Genomic DNA, 26,834 nt, shown 5'->3' on the forward strand with positions numbered 1-26,834 from the left:
GCTGTGTACGTGGTAATATGTTACAGTTCACTCAGGAGTCGCTGTGGCAACACAGACTTTTAGAGGCATCTTGTAGTATGGAGCCAACAATAGTGATGGTAGAGGTTCTAACATTCTCTCGTTCGAAATTGGAGGAAGGCTAATTTTGACAGCATGAGGCATGATTGGGGCAGATGTTCACAGGTAAAGGGATGGCTGGAAAATGGGAAACCTTAAAAAATGAGATAACAAGAATCCAGAGACAGTATATTCCTGTTAGGATGAAAGGAAAGGCTGGTAGGTGTAGGGAATGCTGGATGACAAAAGAGATTGAGGGTTTAGTTAAGAAAAAGAAGGAAGTGTATGTCATGTATAGACAGGATAGATCGAATAAATTCCTTAGAAGAGTCTAAAGGCAGTAGGAGAAGATTCGAGAGAAATCAGGAGGGTGAAAGGGGGACATGAAATAGCTTTGGCAAATAGGGTTAAGGAGAATCCAAACAGTTTTTACAAATACATTAAGGACAAAAGGGCAACTAGGGAGAGAATAGGACCCCTCAAAGAACAGCAAGATGGCCTATTTGTGGAGCCACAGGAGGTGGGAGAGATACTAAACGAGTATTTTGCAGCAGTATTTACTGTGGAAAAGGACATGGAAGATATAGACTGTAGAGAAATAGACGGTGACATCTTGAAAAATGTCCATATTACAGAGGAGGAACTGCTGGATGTCTTGAAATCCATAAAAGTGGACAAATCCCCAGGACCTGATCAGGTGTACCCTAGAACTCTGTGAGAAGCTACGGAAGTGATTGCTGGGCCTCTTGCTGAGATACAAACTTGATTGAATTTTTTGAGGAAGCAACAAGAGGATTGATGAGGGCAGAGCAGTTGACATGATCTATATGGACTTCAGCAAGGTGCTCGACAAGACTGGTTAGCAAGGTTAGATCTCATGGAATACAGAGAGAACTAGCCATTTGGATACAGAACTGGCTCAAAGGTAGAAGACATAGAGTTGTGGTGGAGGGTTGCTTTTCAGCCTGGAGCCCTGTGACCATGGGTGTGCCACAAGGATCGGTACTGGGTCCACTGCTTTTTGTCATTTATATAAATGATTTGGATGTGAACAAAGGAGGTACAGTTAGTAAGTTTGCAGATGACACCAAAATTGGAGGTGCAGTGGACAGCGAAGAAGGTTACCTCAGATTACAACAGGATCTTGACCAGATGGGCCAATGGGCTGTGGAGTACCAGATGGAGTTTAATTGAGATAAATGTGAGGTGCTGCATTTTGGGAAAGCAAATCTTAGCAGGGCTTATACACTTAATAGTAAGGTCCTGGGGAGTGTTGCTGAACAAAGAAACCTTAGAGTGCAGGTTCATAGCTCCTTGAAAGTAGAGTCGCAGCTAGATACTCTTGTAAAAAAGGCATTTGGTATGCTTTCCTTTATTGGTCAGAGCATTGAGTATAGGAGTTGGGAGGCCATGTTGCAGATGTACAGGACATTGGTTAGGCCACTGTTGGAATACTGGGTGCAATTCTGGTCTCCCTCCTATTGGAAGGATATTGTGAAACTTGAAAGGGTTCAGAAAAGATTTACAAGGATGTTGCCAGGGTTGGAATGCCCTCTAGTTCTGGACTTCCCCTCCCCAGGGAAAAGACTTTGTCTATTTATCCTATCCATGAGGGGCATGGATAGGATAAATAGACAAAGTCTTTTCCCTGGGGAGGGGAAGTCCAGAACTAGAGGGCATAGGTTTAGGGTGAGAGGGGAAAGATATAAAAGAGACCTAAGGGGCAACCTTCCATACAGAGGGTGGCGTGTGTATGGAATGAGCAGCCAGACAAAGTGAAAGAGGTTGGTACATTTATAGCATTTAAAAGGCATGGGTATATGTCTGGGAAGGATTTAGAGTGATACGGGTCAAGTGCTGGGAGGTGGGACTAGATTAGGTTAGGATATCTGGTCAGTATGGATGAGTTGGACTGGAGGGTCTGTTTTCGTGCTGTACATCTCTATGACTCAATGTTGTTTGTCATTTAACTCAATGATTTAGACGAGAATATAGAAGGCATGGTTCGTAAGTTTGGAAAGACACCAAAATGAAGAAGGTTACCTAAGATTGTAAAGAGATTTTTATTAATTGGGTCAATTTGCTGAGGAGTGGCAGACATAGTTTAATTTGGATAAATGCGAGATTTTGCATTTCAGTAAAACTAACAAGGGCAGAACTTTTACAATTAAAAATAGGGCCTTGGGTAATGTTGGAGAAGAGCAGAGAGAACTTGGGTATCTGGTACATAATTTTTTCGAAGCTTGCATCACATGTTGACAGGGTATTTATGAAGACATGTTTAGTACGCTTGCCTTCATTGCTCAGACCTTTGAATAAAGGAGTTTGGACGTCATGTTGTGCTTGTACAGGACATTGGTGAGGCCTCTTCTGGAGTACTGTGTCCAATGCTGGTCACCCTGTTATAGGAAGGATATTATTAAGCTGGAGAGAGGTCAGAAAAGATTGAGTAGGATGTTGCCAGTAAAATAGGGTTTGAGTTATAAGGAGAGGCTGGATAGGCTGAGTTTTTTTTTACTGGAGCATAGGAGGTTGAGGGGTTTATAAAATTGTGAGGAGTGTAGCAAAGGTTTTTTCCTGCAGGGTGGGGAGCTCAAGAGTAGTGGGGAAGATTCGGAAAGTAACAGGAGAAAGATTTTAAAAAGATATGACAGGCAACCATTTTTACATAGAGAGTGGTTCGTCTATGGAATGAACTTCTTGAGCAAGTGGTACATGTGGGTATGGTTACAACATTTAAAAGAAGTTTGGAAAAGTGCATGAATAAGACATGTTTGGAGGGATGTTGGTCAAGTACAGGCAGATGGCACCATTTTAGTTTGGGATTGCTGTGCTCTTCCAGCACCACTGATCCAGAAGTTGGCATGGACTGGTTGGAACGAAGGGTCTGTTTCTGTGCTGTATGACTCTATGTGGTTGACCATGAATCTCTCCTGTACTCACCACATGCCTTTGGCATGCAATGGAAGGATTTAGAAATTGATGCAAAATCTGTTTTTCTGCATTATAAATGCAGAGCCCTTAAAATATTATGACATCACATTAAGGGAGGCACGGTGGCACAGTGGTTAGCACTGCTGCCTCACAGCGCCAGAGACCTGGGTTCAATTCCCGCCTCAGGCAACTGTCTGTGTGGAGTTTGCACATTCTCCCCGTGTCTGCGTGGGTTTCCTCCGGGTGCTCCGGTTTCTTCCCACAGTCCAAAGATGTGCAGGTTAGGTGAACTGGCCATGCTAAATTGCCCGTAGTGTTAGGTGAAGGGGTAAATGTAGGGGAATGGGTCTTGGGTGGGTTGCTCTTCGGACGGTCGGTGTGGACTTGTTGGGCCAAAGGGCCTGTTTCCACACTGTAAGTAATCTAATCTAATCTAACCACATTGGCAAGGAAACCTCCTGCTGATTACTGCCTACACCCAGTGATGGATCAATGCTCCTCCATGTTGAAAACTGTTTGGAGGAAGCCCTGAGAGTGGTTAGGGCAGAAAATGTACAGAGATTATACTTCACTACAAGAGGCTCAATACAACCTTTGAGCAGAGCAAAGCTAGAAGCATGGAGTGAGCCCCAGTGAGTTCCTCACCAGAAACTCCTAACTTCCACTGTCCTAATAAAACAAGAGAGAGTCCTCAAGACTACAGCATGTTATATGCCTGTCTTGGTGATAGTAAACTTGGTCACTTGGACTTTAACAAGCTTAAGTACATTTTAAATCTTTTGTAATTGTTTCTTTTGCTGTGTGTGTCTGTGTCTCTGTGTGCATCTTGTCTGAATGAGGGAGTGGATACTATTGTAATTACTTTCAGGAAGTTGAGCAAATAAATGGCTGTTCTTTATTATAATTTAACACTATGAGAAAGCCTGTTTTGCGTCTGCTTTTGAAAGTCATAGCAACTAAAGGATTAAAAGACTTCTTTGTTAAGAACGCATCTAGTTGAGAGGTGGGAATAAAAGCAGGAACCATCCTCCCATCTTGCCCTTTCTGTAACACACTGGATAGTACGTGTCTTCTCCATTACCTTTGCTGTATTGCCTAAACCTGCTGCAGAACCAGAGACAATGAACTAGCCCCTGTCCTACCAAAATTCTACTCAATTCTTCATTTGATCTGTTAGTCAATGTTGTTCTGTGCTTCTTGTGTTTAAGATCATTTCACCTCTTGTGAAACACTCCTTTCTAAATCCTTTAACTCATGAGAACTGCTCCAACCCTCTCTCCACTACTTCCAGATACTTTCACAAAAGCAGATGTTCTTAACAATCATCTTACTTGCAAATCGTGTACTTGGTCTTTCAAGTAAAACTAGTGCCTCTCTTGTAGCTGAGTCCCTGGTCGATATTGAGTGAGATATACATGTGTTCATTGGACCTGCATGGTCTAAAATTGGGTAATTGGTATCATGTCAGCCAGTGGGGCAGTGTAATGCCAGAATAGCACTGATTCTGCTGCCTCTGGTACACACTCCTCAAGGTAGCACATCTTATGGGCTTTTCCAGAAACAGCTGTCAGTGCACCTTGCTCCGCCCTTCCCCAAACCCAGAGCAGGAACAACTTCCAAATGGCAGGAGTTGCCAAAATGAAATTTACATGTGCAGTACATTCAATACAAGATATATGAATTTTCAACCCATTTTGTGCTTCTTGACTATAGTATAACTGTAGGTGGTTACTACTGTAAATCTTCGAGGAGAAAGTGAGGACTGCAGATGCTGGAGATCAGAGCTGAAAATGTGTTGCTGGAAAAGCACAGCAGGTCAGGCAGCATCCAAGGAACAGGAGAATCGACGTTTCGGGCATAAGCCCTTCTTCAGGAATTGGTATTTACTACTGTAAATACCAGCAGCAACTCTTACATTTATAAAATGCCTTTAGTGCAGAAATCAAAGTCAAAACTGTTCATAGAGGAGTAAGGAACCAATTAGTGACTTACCAAGGAAGATATTAAGAGAAGAGACCAAAAACATGATAGATTAAGTGTGTTTTAACATTTGACCCAAAGCTCAATATCAATTCTGAGATTAGTTTGAAATCAGAGCTAATATAAACGATTATAAGATTAATCTGGGATACAGTGAGATAATACCCATTTGTGAGGCCAAGAGAGCCCCTTAATAACAAAAAGGATTGGACTTAAGGGGTCTCCAACTGACAATTTCACAAGGACATGAAATAAAATAATGCCAAGTCGACTATTTTGCTAATTGAATCAAAGGTGTGTTCCGTCTCATGGTCAATACATAGATCTACTTTTAAGAAACAGGGCTCATGATATCATTACTGCGTTACAACATGTAACCTGAGGGTATAAAGACCACTCACTCCATCTTTCCTCTGACCACTTGTAACGTGGCACTTTCCTAGAAGCATGTTTCTTGAGTGTAATGTGATTGCTTATTATAAACCTAGATATGTATGTGTCTGAGGAATGTGTTGTTTGTACATCATACTTAGTTGTTTTAAATGTTGCGGGCTTCAATATTATGATAGTCACGCCCAGTTTCTTATGATTTGGAGATGCCGGTGTTGGACTGGGGTGTACAAAGTTAAAAATCACACAACACCAGGTTATAGTCCAACAGGTTTAATTGGAAGCACACTAACTTTCGGAGCGACGCTCTTTCATCAGGTGATTGTCTCACCTGATCACCTGATGAAGGAGCGTCGCTCCGAAAGCTAGTGTGCTTCCAATTAAACCTGTTGGACTATAACCTGGTGTTGTGTGATTTTTAACCCAGTTTCTTATGTTATGGGAGATAATATCAGGAAAAAAAACACTATGCTGGAGGCAAACTCACAAGCTACACCAATTTTCCCTTGTAATTTCTCACACATATCCAATAAACTGAACACATACTTCTGATCAAAACTCATTCTCTCCTCTCTCAACTTTAAAATCAGTAAGACTGAAAAGATGGAGTAGCTGATTGTGTGTTTGAAAAGTACTCTGTACATTTTCCAATAAAAAGGTAGCAATGACTGGAAAATATGAAACATAAATTGGGTAGTCCCAACACCAGCTATAGAAAAGATGATGTATCTGTGAGACTATGATTACTGATTGTTTGGTTTCCCTAGGTGGCATAAGACAGCCCATAAACTATAGAGTTACAGTGCAGGTTTTATCACCTAAAAATACAGATTTTAGTCTAAGTTTTGAAGAATGTTTTCACATTGTCTTGTGCTTTCGGGAAGGCCTGTCAGTTTCTGAACTAATGTCTGGTGAGATATGAAGAACTGACTTGAGTAGGAGCTACAAAGTAATGATCAAGGGGCAGCAGTGCATGGACCTAAGAAGGATTATGTGCAACGACATAGGATGGAATTAGGAAGTTCAACTCAACTCCTCTGGACCCAAAGTAAAAACAGAAAGTGCTGAAGAAACTCAGCAGGTCTGGCAGCATTTGTGGAGAGACGGAAAACAGAGTTAACAATTTGAGTCCAATACCAAAGAAGAGTCATGTTGGACTTGAAGTATGAAACTGAAAAAGATTTGGAAAGATTAACAAAGTTGTTAACTCTGGAAACTTGCCAAGGTAGGTGACCCACCTCCTGACCTCCTTAAGCTTCTCCACTATCTACAAGGCACAGGTCAGGAATGTGATGGAATTCTACCCAAATGGGTGCACCTGCAAGAACACTCAAGAAGCTCGACTTTGATTGGCACCCCATCTACTACCTTCAACAATCACTTCCTTCAGCGCCAGTACATAGCAGGTATTATCTCCGAGTATCCTGCAACAATTCATTTCACATCGGAGCACCTCAAAGGTCTAGGGTAGCAACTATGTATGAAGACCATCACCTGCAAAGTCTCCCCTTGCCCAACCCCCTCAAAGCAACACACTATCTTGATTAGGGATTATATCATGAGCCATGAATTAGCACCAGGTTAAAATCTTGGATACGCATCCCTGACAACAGTGTGGATATAAAAGTTGCAGTTGTTCAAGGCAGTAGCTGAATTGCACCTTCTCAAGCAATTATCAGTGGGAATAAAATGCTGTCCTTGCCTGTGTGGTTCATAATCCATGGATGCATAAAAATACATTTGAAAAATTAACCCCAGCACTTTGTTTACATTGCTTATGGCCTTATCAATTTGGGTTGTTGCTTTTAATGAGTTATGCTCTGAATTCCTGACTTAACAAAGATAATGTGGAAGACTAGTGGGGTTAGGTGGCACATCAAAAAGAGCAAAAATGTGGCATTAAATTGTTCAAAATATATTATATTTCAGGCTTTTCATTTTAGATATAAATCAGAAATATTGAAATTAGGAAAATTCACCTTTATCCAGCATCATTGCATACTTATGAGCAAGTTTCTAAAACAAATTTAAAAACTTACTTCATCACGAGTATATAGCCTGCATACATTATGATCAGGAGAAGGCCTTCCCACCTCAAAGAGATAAAAAGATTGTCACTAGTTTGTAGTTAGAGCAAGAACAATACATTTAAAACCATAATGCAGCTCAGTTATCAGCAATCTACAGGTTGAGTTTAAGTGAATGCACCAGTTAAAGTAACATTATGTACAGGATCACTACAGTGCAGAAACAGGCCCTTCAGCCCAATGAGCCCCTGTAACACTGCATTTCCCACGGTTAATGCATCTAGCCTATAAATCCCTGAACATTATGGGCAATTTAGTATGGCCAATCTACCTAACTTTCACATCTTTGGACTGTGGGAGAAAACCAGGGCATCCAGCAGAAATGGGGACAACATGCAAACTCCACACAGATAGTTGCCCAAGGGTGGAATTGAAGCCAGGTCTCTAGCACTGAGGCAGCAGTGCTAACCACTGAGCCTAACCCTAACCCTATCGCACGTGCTGCCCATTTTTATGGAAATTGCAGAGGATGGTTTCAATCCATTGGCCTCTAGGCTATGGGTCCAGCACACTCCCACTGCGCCACCCTGCTGTGTGTCTTCTTGAAGCCGTGGGAAGCTACTCAGCCTTCTTCTGAAATGGTCAAGAATGTTTTTTGTAGTTATACGACCGGCTTCTGCTCCTTCTCCTTTCCATTCTTACTTTGTGAATGCCAGAAATCGGAGACTGAGGATTAAGATCAATGGCATGGAAGCACAAAATATTTAGGAAAGTTTGGCAAAAAAGGAAGCAGTCAGATTTGTTCAAGCTTTCTGTGAGTGTTGCTCTGTAATCAGATGCTAGGAGCTGCTTACGAGCAGCTGGGGTGAATCACCATTGAGTCTCCATGGAAACGCACCTGACCATTGTTGGCATTAATGTCTGGATGCCTGCCAAGGGTTCAAAGCTTAGCATGCTAGGTCAAACACTCATGTTCTATTAGTCCACTGCACAGTGCATTTGAATAACAAACCACTTCATCATCTGCGTACATTACTTAAAAGGATACAATTAACTTTTTGTCGCAAGACATAGATATCAACATGACATTTAATAGTGCCTAGGATAGGAAACTTAACAGCCACATTGAAAGATTATCAGTAATACAGTAAGTTGCCAATAATTTATATTCACATTAACAAGAGATAATTTTTCATGATTATTATTGATTCATAATACTTACCATTCAATTTTCTCATCATAGATAAACTGCAAGGAAAGAGAGCAGTTAAGTAATTGTGCTAACCTTGCAGCTCTTTTTCATGTCACAGAATTAATACATGAAAATTAAATCTGTCAAATAGCAGTGACCAGGTTGTGACTCTTGCAATTCATTTCACAGTATTGTGGTCATCAATTCAAATCCAAAGGGTGCTGATATGCAATTGCTTTAATAATGAGATATATCACTTCTTCATTATGAGACTATGGGAGATACTCACTGGGGGAAAAACTAAACTTTGCAATACTAGTTCTAAGCCTGTATATCTCTATCTGAGGATGGAGTTTTCATATGGTGTGGTCCACTACTTGCAATAATATTTAAGCATTGTTCAATAAAACATGAATACAAGTCATTGCTGTAAATTGCATTACTACTTGAAAGGACAAACTCATTTTAGATAAGATGTTGATATCCTATCTAAATTGCTATTTGCAAATTTTGTGTTTATTCACATTTTAGTTTGTTTCAGTCCTTTCACGTATGGTGCTCATTTGTTTTTTTTTTGGAGGAAATTTGGCAGATGTTCTCCTCCCAGAATCTGAAGCTGCCCAAGCAGAAGGACAAGACAGCAATGCTGGTTGACTTGACTTCTATTTATCCTCATCTCTTCACTTTGTGGTGAAACATTCTCCAAAGTATACCAGATTCCCTGAATGGCCATGTCAAAATCAGGAACTCAGCATGTCAATTTAAGAACAGTTTTGTTTTAATATTAGATTAGACTAGACTAGATTAGACTACTTATAGTGTGGAAACAGGCCCTTCGGCCCAACAAGTCCACACCGACCCGCCGAAGCGTAACCCACCCATACCGCTACATTTACCCCTTTACCTAACACTACGGGCAATTTAGCATGGCCAATTCACCTGACTTGCACATCTTTGGACTGTGGGAGGAAACCGGAGCCCCCGGAGGAAACCCACGCAGACACGGGGAGAACGTGCAAACTCCACACAGTCAGTCGCCTGAGTCGGGAATTGAACCCGGGTCTCTGGCGCTGCGAGGCAGCAGTGCTAACCACTGTGCCACCGTGCCGCCCACAAATTCTTGTCAGGAATGTGGCTTTGTTAGCTGGGCCAGCATTTATTGCCAATCTCTTATTACTTTTGGGAAGGTAGTTTGTGAACTTCCTTCTTGAACAGCTACAATCCATGGAGGGTACTCACTCTGCTGTATTTTTAAAATTCATTTTGAGGGATGTGGGTGTCACTGGCTGGCCAGCGTTTGTTGCCCATTCCTAGTTGCCATTGAGGTGGTGGTCCTGAACTACCTTCTTGAACTGCTGCAAACCATCTGTTATGGGTTGACACACAATGGCATTAGGAAGGGAATTCCAGGATTTTGACCCAGTGACTGTGAAGGAATGGTGGTATATTTCCAAGTCAGGATGGTGAATGGCTTGGAGGGGAACTTGAAGATGATGGTGTTCGCATGTATCTGCAGCCCTTCTCCTTACAATTGAAACTGGTTGTGGGTTTGGAAGGTGCTGTCTGAGGATCTTTGGTAAATTTCTGCAATGCATCTTATAGATAGTACACACTGCTGCTACTGAGAGTCATTTGTGGAGGGAGTGGATATTTGTGGATGTCGTGCCAATCAAGTGGCTACTTTGTCCTGGATGGTATCAAGCTACTTGAGTGTTGTTGGGGCTGCACCCATCCAGACAAGTGGGGAGTATTCCATTACACTCCTGACGTGTGCCTTGTAGATGATGGACAGGCTTTGAGAAGTCAGAGGTGAGTTACTCCAGGCAGTATACCTAGCCTCTGACCTGCTCTTGTGCTTATGTAGTAAGTCTAGTTAAGTTTCTGGTCAATTATAGCCCCCAGGATGTTGACAGTGGGGGATTCAGTGGTGATAACATTGGTGGTTAGATTGTCTCTTGTTGGTGATAGTCAGAACCTGGCATTTGTGTGCCACAAATGTTACTTGCTATTTGTCAGCCCAACCCTGGATATTGTCCAGATATTGTTGCATTTGGACACAGACTACTCCAATACCTGAGGAGTCGAGAATGGTTGTAAACATTGTGCAATCATCAGCGAAAATCCTTACTTCTGAGCTTATGAGGAAGGGAGGTCTTTGATGAAGCAGCTGAAGATGGTTGGGACCAGATGCTATATTGAGAAACTCCAGCACAGGTGTCCTGGAGCTGAGATGATTAACATTCAACAACCTCAACCACTTTCCTTTGTTCTAGGTATGACTGCAACCAGTGTAGAGTTAGACAATAGACAATAAGTGCAGGAGTAGGCCATTCGGCCCTTGGAGCCAGCACCACCATTCATTATGATCATGGCTGATCATCCACAATCAGTATCCAATTCCTGCCTTATCCCCATAACCCTTGATCTCACTATATCTAAGAGGTCTATCCATCTCTTTCTTGAAAGTATCCAGAGACTTGACCTCCACTGCCTTCTGGGGCAGAGCATTCCATATATCCACCACTCTCTGAGTGAAAAAGTTTCTCCTCAACTCTGTTCTAAATGGCCTACCCCTTATTTTTAAACTGTGTCCTCTGATTCTGGACTCACCCATCGGCGGAAACATGCTTCCTGCCTCCATAGTGTCGAATCCATTAATAATTTTATACGAGTTTGCCCCCGAATTCCCATTGACTGCAGTTTTGCTTGGGCAAGACCAGTCTTATGCACCAATAAGACTGCTGGGTAAATCTTTTATTCACAGCAACAACTTGCATTTACATTGGCTCTTTGTTGTAGTAAGGAAGGACAAACGTGAACAAAATTCACAGTTACATCCTCGATACTTAACAAGATATTTCACATATTCTTAACATCAGATTTGTTAGTCCAGAATTTGTAACCCTGTAACATCCAAACCACTTTCATACATTACTTTTGTTTTTCAGCCACATCAGTGAAATCATAACTTCAAATTCTTCAATGAAATCTATTCTAATGATTGGTAAGACAGCTTGTTCTATGAAAGTTTTAAAAATCTTATCTCAGTCTGATGAGAATATTAACACGCTGCACCTTGGAATAATGCTGGAGTCATTTACAGATACATATTACAGCCACTTATAAGAATTAATTGTCCGTCCATAAGACAAATGTCAATTCATTGCACTTTTATCGTGGGATTTGATCATTTCCTTTGATTTTGCCATTAGGAATGAATTCTCTCAGAGGAATCTCTTTGTCATGCACTGATTGACAGTCTACCATTGAGCAGCTCTGCAGATTCCAGCTACCTGTTAGATAACTCAATACAGAAACTGTCAACATGAAGCCACACATAAAAACTCATAAATTTTGATTTGATTTGATTTATTATTGTCACATGTACTGAGATACAATGAAAAGTATTGTTACGTAAGGTATTGGAACAGAATTAAGGTAGGTTGAAAAATAAATATTTTATTTCACATATTTAGTGAGTGCAACTATTATGAGCATCTAAAGCAAATTAATAGTTGTGACAAGTACTGAAGGATAATACTTTTATCCTAAGAAACATTGAAATGAAAAAATGATATTGCACCACAATGAAACTGCACTGCATTTCATTTGCAAGAGACTTTTCTGGATGAAAAAGGGTAAACATTTGTTTTGTACAGTACAATAATAGGAAAAATATTCTGAATACAATCACTTAAAATGCATAGCAGACACAGAGCCTAGAGCATAAGTTAAACATATTCACAATTTCCAGGTGGGGAAAGTACTGACCAGTATTATGCTTTTGGCTTTCATCTGTTACAATGTTGCTGTCGAAATTCTAGGTTAACTTAGAGATTTATGAACAGAAATATTTATACAGTGTGACTACATATGTGTTGTTCAATGTTGTTCCACTTTAAATATTTTCCTTTCCTTTTGATTTTCTTCCAAATCAATCTTATATACAATATGCTGAAGTGGTCATAGTTATCTGAAAACGTTTTGGTTTATTCATAATGATCCTTCTACCCTCGGTAGCACTTCCAGTTTCAGTTCTGGCTCATTTATTAGCTGATGACTGGTAGTCACAGTCTTAGGATCCAGGGTAGGCCATTTAGGACTGTGATGAAGATAAATTTCTTAAATGCAGACTGTGAGCCTGTGGAATTCTCTACCACAGAAATTGGTTGCAGCCAAAGCATTGAATGTTTTCAAGGAGTTAGCTAAGGTTCTTAGTACTAAAGAGATCAAAGGGTATGGAGTGAACGGTGGCAGGGTACTGAATTGGATGATCAGCCATGATCATATTGAATTGTGGAATAGGCTTGAAGGATTGAAGTACCTATTCCTGCTCCTATTTTCTATGCTTCTATGACTAGATCAATCTGAAATTCATGGTGAGAATTCATTAAAGCATAGTAATATTATGTCCTTTCAAATTTACTGTAAATTCATGTCATAATGTACATTTGCCTTCAGGCCTTGTGATATTTTGTAATGTTAAAGGCTCCATATGTGCAGATTGCTGCCATCTTGACATGAACACATGGACTGATTACAAACACTTGCTGGAATATTATGTGAAGGTGGTACCCAGTGTACAATCTAAGTTCTCCTCTGCTTTGCCACATGATCTCACAGCCATTTTTTAGTTGCCACGCTATTAACTGGCTCAGGGGCAGACTTCCAACACTATTGGAGAGACCAATCAGATGGCCAGCAGTTTGCAATCCCAGTATTTCCAGAGAGGGATGGCTACTGCTCGAATTTCTCAAAGAAGAGGTGACAGGGATCTGAGCATATAGTCCAGTCCAGAGTCTTGCTGGAGCCAGGCTTGCAGGCCCGAGCAATGAGGGTGTTCTGGAGGTACGAGGTTTGGTCAAGTTCACTGCATAGGGTGTGAAATATTGGGGTGAGGTGAAGCAACTTCAGAGGCACCTGCACTGGGTACACCTTGCCTCACTTAGCTGGCAACAAGATTGCTAGGTTTTACCTGGCACTCTCTACACCTGGCTCTGGCATCTGCTGTGGTGAGTAAAATCTCAGCAGTGGTAAAATGAGGCCTAAAGTGGGCACTAATAGGTCTGAATTGGCCACTGGTGAGCAGGCCATGTGACCCATCGCTGGCAATATCCCGAGAGTAGCAGATGGTGAAGAGCGCACATGACACGGGCTGCATGCCCATTTTGCTCCTTCTTACCCTACTTCCAGACACAGCGAGGCCATTGCGACTAACTGTAATGGTGAAAAATTAAAAGACTGATATTGATCAGCAACAGCCTGTTTTAAACCACTTCACATTTTAATTGGCATGACTTTCATTCAGTTTTACAGATGTATAAAGAGGTTGCAATCCAGCCCTGCCTGTTTTACAGAATCACCCAAATTCAAAATTATCCCTGTGCAATTGCATCAATGTTGAGCAGACGAATAGACATTGTACAAATGCTGGCTTATGCCCAAAATGTCAATTCTCCTGCTCCTCGAATGCTGCCTAACCTGCTGTGCTTTTCCAGCACCACACTCTCGACTCCGACCTCCAGCATCTGCAGTCCTCACCTTCTCCTGATTTATTGACAAGGATACCTTGGTCCCTTTGTACATCTACACTTTCCAATCTGTTACCACCAAAGGACTGTGCATCTGTTTCTCGTATTAAAGTAGATAATGCACATTTTGCACATTATATTCCATTCATCACATTCTTATCTATTCACCAAGCCTGTCTAAATCCTCCTGAAAATGCTTAACAATGTCCTCACAAGACAATTCCCTCTTAACTTTGTAACATCTGCAAATTTGGAAGTATTACATTTGTCCCCCATCTCCAAATTATTGATAAATATTGTGAATACCTGGGACCTCAAGTGTTGCTCCTTGCAATACTTCACTATATGCAGTCTGACAGAGTGAGAATGACCCATTTATTCCCACTCTCTGCTTTCTCTGCCTGTCAGCCAAACATTAGTTCATGCCGGTACATTATCTTGTATCTTACGTGCTTGAGTCTTTTAGTTTTCTTTGGGGGATCTTAGCACAAGCTTTTTGGAAACGTAAATATCCCAGATCCGTTGGCTCTCCTTTATCTAAGTTTTTTTTAAAGTACCAACTTCAAAAAACTCTAACAATTTCAGCGAACACATTTTCCCATTCATCAATCCATGCTGACATGCTTATGCCATTTACACATCAACGTTTTATCAGCTTGCAGTCTCTTGATCATCCGAGACTAGGTTTGTGATGAACGATGTGCATTGGAATTCCACAGAAGTTTCAAATTGATGACTCCAAGGGAACTGCGTGGGAAATTTGAACATCTAACAAGCAATTCCTTTGCTCCTGAGACTCTACGTGGAAGTTTCTGACTCAAATCTGACAATTCTGGCACACTTTCCCTGGTAGTTACCATGAAATATGAAACAGAAAAATCCTTGTCTAACTTCGAATTAACTATATAACTAATACCCCAATCACTCACACTGATGCTCTCACCTTGCCCTTTTGACTCCTTGACAGTCTCCAATGACCACAATCCCAAACCGACCTGGCTAGATCATAGCACCCAATCATACCGCTGACTCAATCTGATTCATTCCCAACACTGGACAATTCCACCTCTAGCCCTCAACCTGAGAACCCTTCCTAAACTGACTACTTCTTGCCTCACCCACCCATTTACTTGCCACCCTACTAACCTACCTATTTATCCATATCGTACATGCCCCAGTCATTCATTCATTCATTCATTCATTCACTCTTTCATTCACAAACATTCATCTACCATCCATTCACTAACTTTCATACCAGACATTCGATCTTACCACACTGCAGCTGGTATGATAATAAAGAGGTGGGCATCTTCGCTGGTGACCATGAGGATCCATGCACTGACAGAATTCTTCTGCATCATGAATGAGAGGTTTGGCCAGAAACTTTGCATCCAGGTAAGTAGTTGAAGAGTGTGGTGCTGGAAAAGCACAGCCAGTCAGGCACCATCCGAGGAGCAGGAAAGTTGACAATTCGAGCATGCGCTTTTCATCAGAAATGAGGGAGTACCCTAAGAGGTTGAGAGATAAATGGGAGGGGGTAGCTGAGAATGCGATAGATAAATGAAGGTAGGGGTGAAGGTGATAGGTCGAAGGGGAGGGTGGAGTGGATAGGAGGGAAGGAAGATGGACAGATGGGACAGTTTAAGAGGGCGGTGCCAAGTGGAAAGTTGGATCTGGGATAAGGTGGGGGGAGGGGAAATGAGGAAACTGGTGAAATCCACATTGATCCCGTGTGGTTTGAGGATCCCAAGGCAGAAGATGAGACTTTCTTCCTCCAGGAGTTTGGCTGCTAGAGTTTGGCAATGGAGGAGGCCCAGGATTTGCATGTCCTTGGCGGAGTGAGAGGGGGAGTTGAAGTGTTCGACCACAGGGCGCTGGGGTTGTTTAGAGCGTGTGTCCCAGAGATGTTCTCTGGAACGTTCCACAAGTTGGTGTCCTGTCTTCCCAATGTAGAGGAGACCACATCGAAAGCAATGGACATAGCAGATGGCATGTGTGGAAGGACAGATAAATCTCTGTCAGATGTGAAAGGAATCTTGGGGCCTTGGACAGAGGTGAGTGGGGGAGGTGTGGGCACAGGTTTTGCACTTCTTACAGTGGCAGGGAAATGTGCCAGGAGTGGAGGGTGGGTTAGTAGGGGGCACGGTCCTAACAAGGGAGTCACAGAGGGAATGGTCTGCAGTCTGCAAGTTAGCATTCCTCACTTTTTCCAGGTAAGTAGCCAATTTTCTGTCTGATCAGTGTTGGATACAGCAGTTCCAAGCTAATCAGAAGATTTGGGCTGTCAGTGCAGTAGAATTAATTTGACACCGAGGTCCATTTAAACAACATGTGTGGCTAGAATTTGCCTCGCTTCCCTCCTGCCAGGGACAATAGCGATGAAGGGCTTTTGCCCGAAACGTCAATTTTCCTGCTCCTCAGATGCTGCCTGACCTGCTGTGCTTTTCCAGCATCACTTTAATCTTGACAATCGTGCATACAGTTAGACTGCAGATAATGGTGACAAAAAACATTTTTAATTCCACCTGGGAATCACTGGGAACCCAAAGGTGCAGACAGTGATCTAGAGACATGAAATCAATTGTTCAAATTTCACCCAAGCATCTGGAACAATTTAAATTAAGCAAAGCAGGAACAAAAAGCTAGTTTAGTAATGGTGAGCATGAAACTACCAAATTGTGCAATGTTCTCTGGGGATGAAGATCTATCGTCCCTACTTGACCTAGCCTATATGTGAATCCAAACTCTCAGCAATGTGGTTGACTCTTAACCACTTCCTGAAAGACTTACCTAGCAAGTCACTCAGTTGTATCAAACTTTTAGATTAAAGTAAGATAAGAATAAAATTGCATGGACCATTCAGCAGTGACCTAGGTACTGGAAGATACAAAGGAATGTTTTGCCAAACAACCCTGCAAAATCCACCTCACTAACATGTGCAGACCTGTGCCAACAGTTATCTGTCAATCAAGTCAAGCAACAGCCTGACATAGTCATACACATGCCATCAGACTCCGCCTTCCTCATCCCTGAATATGTCCACCAGACGTAGCAGCATATTGGCATACAGTTGGGAGGGAATCACCATGGGAATCTTTCAGATTGATTCCAAACACCATCAGGTATCATAGTCAAACATGGAGAAGGAAACTTCCAGCTGATTACCACCTACTATCCTTCCTCAAGTAATGAATCAATAAACTCCACCATGTTGCACACCATGTAGAAATGACTCTGAGGAGATAAAGTGCACAGTATGTACTTTGAGTATGGGACTTCAATGGCCATCACCAAGATGTGACTCAGTAGCATCACCACTGGCCAAGACGGCCAAGGCCAGTAGGACACGCCCGCCAAACTGTACCTCACAGGTAGTGAGACAAACAAGAGTGAAAAATCAACTTGAGCAATGTACCTGTTGCAAGCACAACTGCCAATGACAGTATTATTAAGAGTATTCACAATACAGTCCTGACAGAGGCAAAGTCTACTTTTCATAATGAGGATCACTTGCCATTATATTATGGGGCACAACAACTATGTTAAATGGGATAGATTCAGAGCAATTGAAGCAGCTCAGAACTGGTGTCTAATATGATATGGGATGAGGGCTGTTGTGGCACAGTGTCATTAGTTACTGGAATTCTATCAATCTTTGCCTTGAATAAGATGTTACATAGCAACTCGCAAGGGTTCCTCAACAGCACCTTCCAAATCCATGACCTGTATCACCTGGAAGGGCAAGGACAGCAGGCACACAACAACACCATCAGCTCTATGTTCCCACTCCAAGTCACATTTCATCCTAGCTTGGAAGTATCTTCCCATTCTTCATTGTTGGTGGGTCAAATCCCAAATTTCCTCTTGGATTTCCTTTGCCAAACAACTGCAGTGATTCAAGAAGTCAGCTCACCACCAGCTACTCAACTGCAGTTACAAACAGTGGCACAAATGTCGGCCTTGGTAGTATGACCCATATCCCAGAGTTCCCAACACACTAGGTCAAATAGCTCGTCTGTACAGAAATAATTCTGTGCTACTATAATTTTATGGCTAGTTGCTCTACACAGTCTTATTACACTTTTATCTCTAAACATTCTCTCTGGAGCTACTGCTTTGAGACTGTGACTTACAAGTTCAGACGTCTAGGGTTCAGCTCAGGCCATGGTATGAAAATGAAAAAAGCATCAAGGAAAGCAAAGGAACTATTGCAATAAAAACAGAAAGTGCCGAAGAATCTCTGAGATCTGGTTGCACTTGTAGAGAGAGAGAGAAAAACAGTGTAAAACTTCTGAGTTCAGTATGACTCTTCTTGGAAACTGAAAGTACAGTTCAGTGTAGGAACTGAAACTTTGGAAGTAAAATAAATTATAGTTATATCTTGAAACGAATAGAAACTATTCTCTCTTTCTTAACATCTTAAATCGATGGCTCCCTTAAGATTTAATGAGCTTGCACAATGAATCATTCAAGTCACACTGATTAATGAAAGTCCCTACTTTGATGCTGTCTCAGTGCTGAGTGAACTGTGGTGGGGAAATCTGCAGTCAACCCAACCCAGAGACAGGGAAAATCAAGCCGGCTGGCAGTTTTAAGGCAGACTTCGCAAAATTATTGTCTTGCAATAGTGTTAAATTTAGCTGTGGTGTTCACACAGGCAAAACGCCTTATGGACTCTCAATATCAAAGCTCGGATTGCAAGAATAACCACTGGCATCCAAAGATATTCATCTTGGCAACAGAATTGATCTCTTAATGAATCCATACATTCAAGAGATGCAGGGGTGGGGAGAGAATTGAAAAGGACTAAACAGAATAAAGTGACGGTGGTACTTCATGAGAATGAGGGCCTTGAGCACATGTCTGCTGAGTACTGTAAAAGCTAGCAAAATGTTAGTGGGTTAAGAGTGAAACAAAATCAAAATATTCTGGATGCTGAAAAGCTGAACTAGAAACAGAAGTAGTGAAACACTCAACATATCGGGCTGTGTATGGAGAATTACTGAAAGGTCACGAACCTGAAACAAGTTAATTCTGTTTCTCTCTTCACAGACACGGCCACCCCAGCCAAACATTTTCAGCATTTTCTGTTTTTACACCAGTCAATAACTGCCCTCTGACATTTCTTCCAGAGAAGAGAGTTTCTTAAAGGATATATTTTTTATTATTGTACTGAAGACATCGATTTGCAAATGTGGCCTGAAGCCAAATACCAGTTCTGAGGAACTAGAAATGTTAACTCTGCCTTCTCCCCATAGATGCTGCTGCGTTCCACCAGCAATTTCTGTTCTTGTTTCAGATTTCCAGCATCTACAATATTTTGGTTTATAGCAGTCTAACATACGTTTTAAGAAACAGATTAACAGATACAATTATCAACAATCTCACTGGTTGATTGGACAAGCATTTATTTTTGTGAAAGATTGGCATTTTTCTTGCAATCTACTCCTTTATTTCAATTTATTTTCTGTCAACACCTTTGTGGAGAACCTTTGTTACCGCGCCCTCACCTTGACAAATTTGAATTATACAAAATGTTAGTTTCCAAGAGCAAATGAGGAATCTTTTTATCTTCCGAGACAAATGTCTTAACCCAAAAGTGTTTACGGTGGTCGCTATAGTGACTGGGGCAAACATTTATAAGACTATAAGATATAGGAGCAGAATTAGGCCATTTGGTCAATTGAGTCTGATCCACTATTCGATATGTTTCTCTCCTGCCTTCTCCCCCTAATCTTTGATGTCCTTACCAATCAAGAACTTATCTATTTTAAATACACTCAATGACGTGGCCTTCACAGCCCACTGTGGCAATGTGTTCCACATATTAATCACCCTCTGGCTGAAGAAATACCTCTTCATCTCAATTGTAAAAGGTCATCCGTTTGCTCAGAGCGTGTGCCCTCCAATCCTATTCTCTCCTACTCATGGAAACATGTTCTCAATGTCCACTCTATCCAGACTCCTCAGTTTTCTATAAGTTTCAATCAGATCTTCCCCTCAGCCTCCTAAACTCACCGCACAACAGAGCCAGAGTCTTTAACTGCTCCTCATACAACAAGCCTTTCATCTGTGGTATCATTCTTGTAAACCTTCTCTGGACCTCCTCCAACACCAAGACATCCTTCCTTAGATACAGGGCCCAGAATTGCTCACAATATTCCAAACGCAGTCTGACCAGAGCCTGATATTGCCTTATCCCTGCTTGTGTATTCTAGCTATCTCAAAATAAATGCACATTGTGTTTGCATTCCTAACTCCCAACTAAATCTGCATTTAATCTTAAGAAATTCCTGAACTAGGACTCCTAAGTCCCTTTGTGCTTCAGATTTCCAAAGTTTTTTCCCCATTTAGAAAATGCCTCTATTCTTCCTACTACTGTGCATAACATCACACTTTCCCACATTGTAATCAATCTGCCAATTCTTTGCCCACTCTCCCAACCTATCCAAGGCCTTCTGCAGCCTCCCCACTTTCTCAGCACTGCCTGTCCCTCCATCTAGATTAGAGTGGTGCTGGAAAAGCACAGCAGGTCAGGCAGCATCTGAGGAACAGGAAAATCGACGTTTTGGGCAAAAGCCCTTCATCTCTAATCTAGACTCTCGTTTCCAGCATCTGCAATCCTTGTTTTTACCTGTCCCTCCACCTATCTTTGTGTCATAGAACCTAGAACCTAGAACATAGAAGGTTACAGTGCAGGACAGGTCCTTCAGCCCTCGATGTTGCGCCGACCTGTGGAAATAATCTGATGCCCATCTAACCTACCATTATTATCCATATCTATGTCCAATGCCCATTTAAATGCCCTTAATGTCAGTGAGTTTACTACTGTTGCAGGCAGGCCATTCCACACCTCTACTGCTCTCCGAGTGAAGAAACTACCCCTAATATCTGTCCTAAATCTATCAGCCCTCAATTTACAGCAACATCCCCTTTTGTTAGCCTTCACCACCCGAGAAAAAAGGCTTTCACTATCCACCCTATCTAACCCTCTATCTTATTTGTCTTGATTAAGTCACCACTCAACCTTCTTCTCTCCAATGAAAACAGCCTTAGTTCCTTCACCCTTTGCTCATAAGATCTTCCCACCATATCAGGTACCATCCTAGTAAATTTCCTCTGGACCCTTTCCAAAGCTTCCACGTCCTTCCTATATTGAAGTGACCAGAACAGCACGTAATACTCCAGGTGTGGCCTTAACCAGATGAAGCATGACTTCATGGCTCTAGAATTCAATCCCCCTACCAATAGATGCCAACACACCATATGCCTTTTTAACAACCCTATTAACCTGGGTGGCAACTTTCAGGGATTTATGTACCAGGACACAGATCTCTCTGTTCATCCACATTGCCAAGAATTTTACCTTTAGCCCAGTACTCTGCATTCCTGTTATTTCTTCCAGAGTGAACTACCTCACACTTTTCTGCATTAAACTCCATTTGCCACTTCTCAGCCCAGCTCTGCATCTTAGCTATGTCCCTCTATAACCCATAACATCCTCCGGCACAATCCACAACTCTGCCTACCTTAGTGTCATCCGCAAATTTACTAGTCCATCCTTCTACGCCCACATCCAGATCATTTATAAAAATGACAAACAGCAGTGGCCCCAAAACAGATCCTTGCGGCACACCACTAGTAACTGAGCTCCAGGATGAACATTTTCCATCAACCACCACTCTCTGTCTTCTTTCAGCAAGCCAATTTCTGATCCAAATCATGAAATCCCAAAACACCATACTTTGTGCAATAGGCTATTGTGTGGAACCTTATCAAATGTCTTACTGAAGTCTATACACATCTCATCAACTGCTTTACCGTCACCCCCCTGTTTTGGTCACTTTCTCGAAGAACTCAATAAGGTTAGTGAGGCATGACCTACACTGCACAAAACCGTGTTGACTGTCCCTAATCAAATTATTCTTTTCCAGATGACTATAAATCCTCCTTCTTACAAGCTTTTCCAACACCTTACCCACAACCAAAGTAAGGCTCACTGGCCAATAATTACAAGGACTGTCCCGACTCCCCTTCTTAAACAAAGGAACAACATTTGCTATCCTCCAGTCTTCTGGCACTACTCCTGTTGACAATGATGACATAAAGATCGAAGCCAAAGGTTCTGCAATCTCCTCCCTGTCTTCCCAGAGAATCCGAGGATAAATCCCATCTGGCCCGGGATCTTTTTTGTTTAAGATCTTCCAAAACTGCTAAAACCTCCTTTTTGTCAATCTAAATCCCATCTAATCCAACAGCCTGTGTCTCCGTATTCTCACTAACATTGCCCTTCATATTCATTCCAATGTGAAAGTATTCATTAAGCGCTTCCCCAATGTTCACAGATTCCACACACAAATTTCCACTACTATCTTTGATTGGCCCTACTCTTACTCTAGTCAATCTTTTATTCCTGATATACCTATAGAAGGCCTTAGCGTTTTCCTTGATCCTATCCTCCACCAACTGCTCATGTCCCTTCCTGGCTCTTCTTAGCCCTCTCTTTAGATCTTTTCCGGCTAATTTATAACTCTCCAGCCCCCTATCTGAGCCTTCACATCATAAGCCTTCTTCTTCCTCTTGACAAGATCTTCAACTTCTTTCGTAAACCATGGCTCCCTCTCTCGTTAACTACCTCTCTGCCTTATAGGTATATTCTTATCCAGGACCAGCAGTAGCTGTTTCTTGAATAAGCTCCACATTTCAAGTGTGTCCATCCCCTGCATTTTCCTTCCCCATTCTATGCATCCTAAATCTTGCCTAATCGCATCATAATTGCCTTTCCTCCAGTTATACCTCTTTCCCTGCGGTATATACATACCCCTCCCATTGCTATTGTAAACGTAATTGAATTGTGGTCATTATCACCAAAGTGCTCACCTACCTCCAAATCCAATACCTGGCTGGGTTCATTCCCCAGTACCAAATCCAATATGGCATCGCCCCTTGTTGGCCTATCAGAAAAGCCTCCTGCACAGACTGAACAAAATCTCACCCATCTAAACTACTCGAACTATAGTATTCCCAGTCAATATTTGACAACTTAAAGTCTCCCATAATAATTACCCAGTTATTCTCGGTCCTATTGAGAATCATCTTTGCTATCCTTTCCTCTACATCCCTGGAACAATTCAGAGACCTATAGAAAACTCCCAACAGGGTGACCTTTCCTTTCCTGTTTCTAACCTTAGCCCAAACTACCTCAGTGGATGAATCCTCAAATGTTCTCTCAGCTGCTGTAATACTACCCTTGATTAACAATGCCACACCCCCCATTTTTACCATCATCTCTGTTCTTGCTGAAACATCTAAATTTGTCATCTGCAAACCTAGCAACAATGCTGTCAGTTCCTTTGTCCGGATCATTAATGTTTAACGTGAACAGTTGTGACTCCAACACTTATCCCTGTGGACCTGCACTAGTCAGCAGCTACCATCCTGACAAGACCCCTTTGTCTGTATTCCCTGCTGGTCAGCTGATCCTTTAAATGTGCCAGTACTTTGCCCAGAACATAATGAGCTTTTAGTTTATTTAATAACCCTCCATCTGGCAACTTGTCAAAGGCCTTCTGGAAATCCAAATAGATCACATGCGCTGATTCTCGTTTGCCTAACATGCTTTATTGCCCGCTTAAAGAATTCTAACAGTTTTGTCAGGCATGACCTTGCCTTGAAGAAGCCATGCTGACTCAGCCCTATTTTATCATGCACTTGCAAGTCATCAACAACCTCATCCTTAACAATGGAATCTAAAATCTTTCCAATTATGTTGTAGGCGATAGCATAAAGCAACTCTAATTTCAATAATAGATGAATGCTTGTAAACCATTCTATTAAAAAAAACATGTCACCTAATGTAAATTGTCATCATTTATTTCTTGTTTATAACTTATGAAAGATTTGTGAAGCTTTTGTGAGGATTTTCTGATAAAATTCAAATGTGCATGTTATTGCTAGTGGAATTTGCTCCATTTTAGCCATCCATCGACTCTGAGAGGCTACCAATTTACCTGCATAGATGATTGTCAGAACTGGACAAATTTCTGGTAGAAACTTTGATTTAGACCTCCAGCTTCCAGTCTCAACACTGAGTTCATTTTTTAAAATCCTGTTTTCCTGGACAGTTGGTGCTGCTAACTAATTTGAGATTGCAATTTTCAGTTCCCTAAGATCCATCTTTAATGTTGTATTTTACGTGCAGTGGGTCTCTGGCCTGTTTTTCCATTTGAAAATCAAGGACCAGGACCAGCCCAACTCTACTTGATAAGGCTGGCCAGCAGCCATTTTACTGCTGGCTCTGGGCATGATTTCTGCCCATATTGGAGAAAAAATCCCATTTCCAAAAACTGCTGGCCAATTGAATGGCGGCCAATGCTGGAGTTATAGCCAGTCTGTGGGAGTCTGAATGCAGGTAAGTTGGAGGTCTTATTGGAGCCAGCCTGCCAGGTCCTAGATTTGGGAGGTTAGGGTCAGCAGGGCAGGAAAGGGAAGAAATGACTGGGAGATGTATCTGGCGGGAAGTGTCCACTGGACACAATGTAAGTATCTCCTCTTAGAATCACAGAATTGTGACAGTGCAGAAGGTGATCATTTGTCTGAATGTAACAAGACTATGAGAATTAAAGGAGCAGGAGAATTGACATTTCGGGCATAAGCCCTTCTTCAGGAATGAGGAAAGTGTGTCCAGCAGGCTAAGATAAAAATTAGGGAGGAGGGACTTGGGGGAGGGGCGTTGGAAATGCGATAGGTGGAAGGAGATCAAGGTGCGGGTGATAGGCCGGAGTGGGGTGGGGGCGGAGAGGTCAGGAAGAAGATTGCAGGTTAGGAAGGCGGTACTGAGTTTGAGGGATTTGACTGAGACTGTTCTCTGAAACGTTCCGCAAGTAGGCGGCCTGTCTCCCCAATATAGAGGAGGCCACATCGGGTGCAGCGGATGCAATAAATGATGTGTGTGGAGCTGATCTCCAGCATCTGCAGTCCTCACTTTCTCCTATGAGAATTAAAGCTGACTTCCCTAACCTGGGTAAAATCCCAACAGCGGTGGCCAATAATACTGAGCATTACTTACCACAATAAGTAGAATCACTGATATGGTGTAGTATAATGAATCCCTGAACACAGACCACTGTGTCAGATATACGATCTGTAAAAGATAAAATGAAGCTATGAGGATTAAACATCAGGATTTCTCATGAGAACCTTTCACATTTTATTCCCTGGTTTTCAAATGTGCATTCAATCCTTACACTATGTGAGTGATTAGCATTCAATGTTCCACAGTTATGCAGGGAAATAAGCACTATATAGTACTTCATCAGTAAAATGGTACAGATTACACTCAATCTTCTTACCTGTTTGCCCCTGTGTTTCTCTGTTTTATTATTGTTATTTTATTCTTTTCTCTCAATGTCTACCAATCCACAATCAGTGGGCAGAATTGCACTAATCCCACTGCTCACCCTGCCACCAAAGGTCCACACTCATCAGAAGGACATTTCTGAACATCATTCAGTGGGCCTCAGTGCACAGGCAATTTATAAGAATCATAGAATCCTACCGTGTGGAAACAGGCCCTTCAGCCCAACAAGTCCATACCGACCATCCGAAGAGCAACTCACCCAGACCCACTCCTCCATTATCCTACATTTCCCCCTATTGGACCTACCCTACACGTCCCTGAATACTATGGGTAATTTAGCATGGACAATTCACCTAATATGCACATCTTCGGACTGTGGGAGGAAACCGGAGCACCCGGAGGAATCCCATGCAGACATGGAGAGAATGTGCAAACTCCATACAAACAGCTGCCCAAGTCTGGAATCAAGCCCAGGTCCCTGGCGCTGTGAGGCAGCAGTGCTAACCACTGAGCCACCATGGGACTTTGCACTCGGCCATATTTTGAATGAACAATTCTCCAGTTGGGATATTGCCACTTTTAAATAAAACCGAAACAAAATCAGTAGCATATTTGAAAGGTCTAATGTTATGATAATAGTTTTTGTCAGACAGTATATTTAAGCATATATTTAAATCTGCTCTACACTAAAATTAACAATTGGAATGCACGCTTCTCAATAGTTTACATTTCACATCCAGAAAGAATAAAGATCATTGCAACAATAGTGGTTAGCAAACAAATACAATAGGGATCTCACTATTTTAATCACATGTCTGATACATTGAGGATCAGCAACTTTATCATTGACTGGGTCCGACCCTGGTGGCGGTGAAGGGTGGCAGGAGGGCACCACGGCAGCAGTTACAGCAGCAATAGCCTCCGACATTGGTGTGCCTAATGCAGGCAGTGGCAAAAGTGAATTGGCCCTGAAGCAAAAGGTGGCATCGACAGTGGTCTGGATAGGATTTTTGGAAGGTCAGTGTGGTCTTGATGGGCTGAATGGCCTGCTGCTCCACACTGCTGGGATTCTATGATTCCGTCTTTCTCTTTCAGAGGTTTGGGTAATTTGATTTTTGGGTTAAAACTGGTCTCTTGGATATAAATAACAGAATTTCTTATCATTAAATTAACATGTCTGGAAAATATGATTTGATTCAATTTATTATTGTCACATGTACTGTCATACAGTGAAAGGTGTTGTTTTGTGTACTAATCAGACAAATCATACCTTACATAAGTACGTCAGGGTAATCTAACAAAATGCAGATAATAGCGTTACAGCTATAGAAAAGGTACAACATTATATTCTGCATTCTATTCTA

The 26,834-nt window shown here is 41.9% G+C and overlaps 1 protein-coding gene across 1 annotated transcript in view; it reads right to left on the bottom strand.

Annotated features, from left to right (window-relative positions):
- The window catches only part of LOC122553444 (sodium/potassium/calcium exchanger 4-like), a 291,292-nt gene that overhangs the window by 52,210 nt on the left and 212,248 nt on the right, over positions 1-26,834 (bottom strand). Inside the window, exons 8-10 of the mRNA XM_043697208.1 lie at positions 25,180-25,254; positions 8,611-8,636; positions 7,401-7,454 (exon numbers count right to left, since the gene is read on the bottom strand). Coding sequence (XP_043553143.1) covers positions 7,401-7,454; positions 8,611-8,636; positions 25,180-25,254 — 155 coding nt within the window. The remainder of the gene's footprint in view (positions 1-7,400; positions 7,455-8,610; positions 8,637-25,179; positions 25,255-26,834) is intronic.

Source organism: Chiloscyllium plagiosum, chromosome 10 (assembly GCF_004010195.1).
Source record: "Chiloscyllium plagiosum isolate BGI_BamShark_2017 chromosome 10, ASM401019v2, whole genome shotgun sequence".
NCBI lineage: Eukaryota > Metazoa > Chordata > Chondrichthyes > Orectolobiformes > Hemiscylliidae > Chiloscyllium > Chiloscyllium plagiosum.